General features: G+C 30.8%; 1 protein-coding gene across 1 annotated transcript; it reads left to right on the top strand.

Moving 5' to 3' along the window:
* The first annotated feature begins 3,689 nt into the window (after positions 1 to 3,689).
* Positions 3,690 to 4,559, top strand: LOC129912142 (capping protein inhibiting regulator of actin dynamics). Its single transcript, XM_055990267.1, has 3 exons — positions 3,690 to 3,887; positions 3,962 to 4,129; positions 4,200 to 4,559. The coding sequence occupies exons 1-3, from the start codon at positions 3,831 to 3,833 to the stop codon at positions 4,212 to 4,214; spliced, it is 240 nt and encodes a 79-aa protein (XP_055846242.1). The 5' UTR covers positions 3,690 to 3,830; the 3' UTR covers positions 4,215 to 4,559.
* The last annotated feature ends 2,703 nt before the right edge of the window (positions 4,560 to 7,262 follow it).

Below are 7,262 nucleotides of genomic sequence, written 5' to 3'. Positions count from 1 at the left end.
CCTTTAAAGGCTTGGCCACACCGGAGGGTACCCAACTAACATTTCAGCTTCGGTTAAGGTATTACAAAAGCTACATTTTAGCTTCTTTTAAACTTTAGTAAGGTTGTTGGTCATGGAAAAAGGAGAACGTTATACAAGTTTGACCCTCTATAAGAAGTTTAAACGAAGCTTTACCGAAGCTCTACAGAAGCTTTGAGATTTGACAGATAGCTTCGGAAGAGCTTGTATAGCTCTTTAATACATGTCTTATCGAAATAAAAAAAAACTACTACAAAAACAAAAAATAATTCTTTTTTAAATGGTTTTTATTTGATTTTAAATCATGAATTTTATCTTTTAATCTGAAATTATATTATTATTCCATTAGTTTTTAGTATATCTATTAATAATAATTTTAAAAGTATATAATTTTTTTACCACACCCAGGAATCGAACTTCGTATCTGCTTGGTGGCAGTCCACCACTCTACGCACTCGGCCATCCTCGTATATTAATTAATGAAATCAAAAACTTAATCAGTTCAAATAGCAGAAATGTAAAAAAAAATGTCTGAGCTAAATTATTCAATGTCAAAACCAAAAAGTGTCCCAGCTAGATTATTCAATATCAAAACCAAAAACCAAATACTAAACTTGGTAATTTCTGTAAATCTTCTATAAATTCATTAAGCAGGCTTTTCCGAAAATTAGCTTTTTTCGTTTAAGTTTCTTTAACAATATTTAAACAACTTATTAGAAGTTGTTAAACAAGTTCAAACTTCTATAAGAAATTAAATTCTGAAGCAAGCTCAATACAAGCTGTATAAAAAGTAGATCCTGCGAGATCTCAATTTATAGAAGCTGTTGTGCTAGTTGGGTATGCGGTATAGCGGTAACGATATTTGTACTAAAAAAATTCCACACCTGAACGTTGATGTGTCAGTTTGGAATTTTTTTCATACAAGTACCCCCACCGCTACCCGTACCGCTACCGCATACCCTCCAGTGTGGCCAAGCCTTAACGGGTCCCACGGTGGCTCAAATTAGTATGGAAATTATAATTACCGCGGAGCCGATTTTATATGTATAGGATTTTTTCACCACGATTTCTCCTTCGACTTCGTGTTCATACACAAAAAGTTGCAAGTGTGTGAGTGCAACCCCGTTTTTCTCGTTATGAGGTCGGAGTGCCTTTTCTGAACTCAGTTTTCTTGCTTGAAGGGACACCTACCCTGCAAACCAAACCTCAGTAGTTTAGGGGAAATTACAACCACCAACAAAGGCTATACTTTGTAGGTGTATGTGTTTCCTTATTTACCAAAATCTCTCCCCTCAAAATATTGTAGTTTTGTTTCTCCTGAAAAAAATAAACTCTTTGGTAAATGGGAGGAAAAGAGAGCGATGTATGCAATGCACAAAGTTTTGTCTCTTTTGTAATGGCGGCGCGCCATTGATTTGACTTTTCCTGCATTTTATATTTTCTAGTGAAACCTTGATAGCCGCAGCAACATATTCGTTAAGAAAAAAAACATTTCTGTGCTCCATTTGATAGATAAATAGAACAATTTAACTTAAAAAATAAATAAAATATTCTCAGTGTTATTTGTGAAAACTATTTAAAAAAAAAAACAATCTACCGCACAAATTCTTCGGCACGCCACATAAATTCCACCACCATTTCCACCATCAAAATGCACAGCCTCAGCCTTGTGCATTTAGAAAAAAAATGACACAAAAACAACCACCAATTGATTTGGAAAATAAAGGTATGCTGATTATAAAATTGATAAATTATAAAGTTGTTGATTTTTCTGTCTTTTAGTGGCGATCAATTCCAGACATCATTGACTGAGTTTACAGCAGCTTCAGCCTTGAGCATTTAGAAAAAAAAAGTCAAAACAAGATACAAAAACTACCACCAAAGTGCAGACTGCAGAGTATTTTTTTTTTTTTCATTTTTCTCAACTGGCCAGGCCACAGTGGCGTGCCCAAGGATCTTTTTTTTATGTATTTTGTTTTCAAAAAAAAACTAATTTGTGTTTTTCCAATAAAATATTAAATAATAGTTGTTTAAAAGAATTGTTTGTTTGTTTTGAAGATTTTTTTATTTTCAAATGAAATTAAAATATGGATTTTAGCAGTACGGATATAAACCCATGAAAGTGCTCCAAATAAGTACTTTAAAAGTACAAGTTTCAGTGCTTTTTCTGTAGGTAAAAAAGTACTGCAAAATGTACATCAGAACCACTTCCAGAAGTGCTTCGCTGATGCACTTTTGAAGTACATTTGTCTGTACTATTAATGGAGGGGAAATTTATTTCATCTTGCATGCAAGAAAGAGATAGCTGCTTCACGTATTCTTATATACAGAAAGTATATAACTGAGTTTTTTCCCGGGCTCCTATCTTTTTTCAGTGGAAAAGAAGTACTTCTTTTACGTACATATTTCACCGGTTTTTTCTGTAGTTCTGCGTTTGCTGGGTATTAAGGCTTGGCCACACCGGAGGGTACACGATAGCGGTACGGGTAGCGGCAACGATATTTGTATTAAAAAAATTCCACACCCGAACGTTGATGTGTCAGTTTGGAATTTTTTCCATACAAATACCCGTACCGTTACCTGTACCTCTACCGGGATCGGGTCAAAATTCTGGCTTCAAAATTCTGCTTTTCAAAATTCTGCTTTTTCAGCGAAAATTCTGTTTTTCAAAATTCTGCTTTTTTTCTATTCTGTTTTTCAAAATTCTACTTTTTAAAATTCTGCTTTTCAAAATTCTGCCAGCATTATATTTGAACAAAAAAATTCTGCTAATTCTGTTTTTTTTTTATAGCATATGCGCTGGCTAAAGAAAAATACACCTCATTAATGTAATTCAACATTGATACTTTCCTAAATTTTTTTATTTAAGTGTCGCGAATATTTTTTGAAATGCATATACTGACTTTCTTTCAAATAAAATATGTATACTAAGGGCCAATTTTTCAATAGTCAGATAAACCTCAGATAGAGCTTATTCTTAGGAATAAAAGTTTTTTTTATATTGACATTTATTCCTCTGATAGTCTAACTGACGATTGAAAAATCAGGGCTAATTGGAACCGATGTTGTATATTCCTTTTCTTATTCAAATTTTTGAATATTCATCTTTATTTGATAAATTAATAAATTTTTAGTTATTTTCGGAAATGTTTAGTATTAAAAACCTTTTCTTAATATTTTCAAATTTATTCATTTATAAAACAAAAATTAATTCGCATTTAAAAAATGACAAATTATGTAGGTAAGTAATCAAATAAGCAGATAATTTTTCAAAAAGATGATTTTACAAAATTCTGCAAAAAATTAAAAAAGGGTTTGGAAAATGTTAAAAAGCGAGCGCTTTTTAACATTTTCCAAACCCTTTTTTAATTTTTGCAGAATTTTGAAAAGCAGAATTATGAAAAGCAGAATTTTGAAAAACAGAATTTTGAAAAACAGAATTTTGAAAAGCAGAATTTTGAAAGCAGAATTTTGTAAAGCAGAATTTTGAAAGCAGAATTTTGACCCCGGCAGAATTTTGACCCCAACCCACCTCTACCGCGTACCCTCTGGTGTGGCCAAGCCTTTAAAGTGTTAGCTGGCCCTTACAAGGTTTATAAATTTTCTATCACTTCTTTCATATTACACGTAAGAGAACCAAAGTGACAACAAATCTGTCAAATATTTTTTTTTTTGCAAAATAAAAGAACGTCATCTGATACAGAAATAAAAAAGTGAATCCGTACAAAATCTGCATTTCTTTTCCAATTCGTAAACAAATTTTTTATTTAAAATAATTAAAACTAAACGATACTACCAAATTTATTTTCACAATGGGTTGCGCTTGTTGTAAAGATAGCTCAGAAGAAACCGAATTAATGCCATCAGTTGTATGTTTAGCCCCAAAAATAACACGTAACTGCGTGAGTAAACAATTGCATTTGTTTTGTTTTTTCTTTTCTAGGAAACCCGAAGAAAACTACAAGAAGAAGCCGCTGAAAAACGTCGCCAAGAAAATGAACAACGAGGCATAAAAGATCCGGAAAAATTCCGTCGTCAACAAGAGCGTGCAGAGGAGCTGGAACGTCGAGAAAAGGAGGCCGAAAAGTATGGTGGTGCCCCCACATTGAAGGTGACTATAATGAAAACAATAAACTTTATTATCTGATGTTAATCATTCAAATGATTTAATTTCTTTTTAGTGGCAACAAGATTAAATCGAAGCACAGTCATCATATATCACATCATCATCACAGCTAAAATATATCACACCAAATAAAAAAATATTAAAAACAAACAAATGTCTGTTTGGGACAAATTGAGGAGAGGGATAAGCAATCTAAAATCTATTTTTATACCTGATAACCCATAATAAAATCAATCAAAATGGGTTAATCCAAAGTGTTATTTCGACTTTTCTAGAACTTTTTATACTTCGCTTTGTTATATACGTCGTTTTGTATTATAATTATTATTACAGTTATTAATGTATTTGTTATTGTTTTTTGTTATCATTTTTTTTTCTTCAAAAATTAAAAATAAAATTGTTCTTATTCTCGTGATCATAGGGGTAACTTTATTTAAATTTCTAGTATTACCAAAATAACACTGTGATACAAAATAAAAATCATGTCAATTACTTTGGAAATGACCTAGCAGAGGTTGTAGGTATTACTGACTACATCATAGTTCGGTAGTTGAAATTTTTCGTAAACCCTCAAAATTTCAAGTTATCGTCAAAAAACCGTTTTTTAATGTTTTCAGATTTCAAAGATTTTTTACTCAGCCGTTTTTCAGTCAATTTCTTTTTGAAAATATTTTTTTATTATGCTCAAGCACCAAATTGGGTGTAAATTTTATGGGCTGAATCTCAAAGTACAACATTTTTTCACCGTTTTTTAGAGTTCGGAGACCGTTTTAAGCTACATTTTGTGTTTTGAAATTTTTTTTTATAAACAGGGGTCGAATTACGGCACACGATTACGATTATATGTTAACGTTTTGACTATTTCTGTCTCTATTTAATTTTTAGAAAACGATAGAGTCACATAGCAACCATTCGTTTACGAACGTATACCGTAATTCGACAGCAGTTTTAGTGTTCTATTTAAGCTGAATCAAGAAAGCTTTTATTTATTAAAAACAGTTAGAAATTGTTGAAGTTATGATTTTTTAACTCCAGAAAGAAATTTCAAATTTATCTGTATGCAATGCTCTTAATTTTTTTTTATATATTCAGTTTGTATTTGTATGTATTTTCCGTTACGAACGGATTACGTAATTGTTTTTTTTTTGGGGGAATCGTAGCAAATTTCCGATACGAGTGGAATTTGTGAAAAGGTCGAATATTTTAGGATCTTTTCGTTTCAAATTTAAAAATTGTCGCTGTTTCAATGAACATTTTTGTGAAGAAAAAAATGTCTTTGAAATTGAGGGCAGTCTTCCATCGTTTAAGTGATAGATGCAATTTTCTCACAAATTGAAAAAAAAATATTTGAAAACAACGGCAACACCTTAAATAATAAATAATTTATTTATAATAAACAATAATTGTACATTTTAAAAAAAGGTAGACGTTTATTCCTATTTGTAAAATCAAAGAAAAGTACATTGAACTAAGTGTTTTTGAAAAAATTGGTCCTCAGACGCAGAATTTTCAAAAACAAAATTAATTGAAAAGAAATTAATACCTATGTCTTAAAAAAATGTATTTATTTTTCAACAATTTTTGATTGTTGAATTTAGAAAATGAAATGTCGGAATGTATAACAGTTTATAAAGAAATTTTAAAAATATTTCGTTTTCAATGAACTTTTTTTTAATAAGTAGAAGGTTTCAACAATTAAAATACAAAGTTATTTTTATTACATTCAACAGCTTTTTAGTTGAAGGTTGAATAAAAAATCTTCAAAATATTTGAATACAAAAAATTCAGTTTGTATCAAGACAATTCAATGAAATTGAAGTTTTTTTTTACCAAAAATGTAATATTTATTACTTTTTCCTCATCTGAAATCAACTAACAATTTTTTTGGCCAAAAACATTAAAAACATAAATTCATATTTTATTACGACAAAGTTTGAAAAAAGTCAGCTAAAATTTTTGGATTTATGTAGTTTTTCTGACCTCGGAATCGTATTAAATTCAAAAATTACATTTACAGACACTTCATTTATACAGCGTGTCCCACATTCACCGCCCCAAATGAAAACCATGGATTCCTGAGGTCATTTTAAGGCGAAAAACTTAGAAGGTAATTTGGTCGTTTTCGTCCCGTTTTCGAGTTATTTCATGATTTTTGCTCTCTCTTCCCTCAACTGACTTTATCTTTGCCAAACTACGTCTGGTTCGAAAGATTTTTTTTACAACCATAATAAAAAATTTTGCATCAAACCCAATTGTCTTCGTTTTTTAAGTTGTTTTTTTCATTTTCATATCATTTTATTCAAAAAAACTTAACTGAGTACCTACTAATTTTTTTCGCTTATTATTAAAGCCCAGTTCATTTACTTTAAGAGATAAGTTTTTTGTCTCATAAAAAAGACTACTGAAAGTAATTAAAAAAATAATCAAACTGAGTTAATTTAAAAAAAAAATTATTTCTCTAAAAAAATTATTGCGGGTGGCAATGGTGCAGTGGATGTAGTGTTTGACTGCTAGCTAACCTAGAGGTGTGGATTCGAGCCCTATCCAGGCAGCGTTCTTTTCCTTATCCCCCAGCTTGGAAGCCACCCGTGGGATTATATGAGATAATAATCATCTTATTCTCAATACCAATAAAAATTCGTTTCTATCTTTCTATTCCTTCTAACTAGTGCCGTGCAATATGCATTTAAAAGACCTAAGGTTTTACAGGCATACATATATGTAGTTAAAATTATTATTATTAAAAATTAATTCAAATGAATTAAAACTTTTAATAATGATCTCAGGGATCCGCATGGTTTTCATTTGGGGCGGTGAAAGTGGGACACTCTATATAGTGGATCTGTGTAGTTTTTTCGATCTCGGAATTTCGATCTCAAAATTTACATTTACTGACGCTTTAATAATTATAAAATAAAAATATCTAATACATAAGCTAGACCGCTAGAGTAATGAAATGCATCTATTTCATGTTCATCGTTTATCGATCCAATATCGTCGGTCTCATAAGGAGACCTCGTAACTCCATTTAACTGCCATTTTTTATGTCAGCGAAGCTACCCAGAAAATTTGAAGTCATTCCGAAAACTCTAAATAGACTTAACTTCAAATTTTATAC

Source organism: Episyrphus balteatus, chromosome 2 (genome assembly GCF_945859705.1).
Source record: "Episyrphus balteatus chromosome 2, idEpiBalt1.1, whole genome shotgun sequence".
Lineage (NCBI taxonomy): Eukaryota > Metazoa > Arthropoda > Insecta > Diptera > Syrphidae > Episyrphus > Episyrphus balteatus.
Note: the sequence above shows the minus strand (reverse complement) of the source record. Positions and strands in the feature narration are given on the sequence as shown.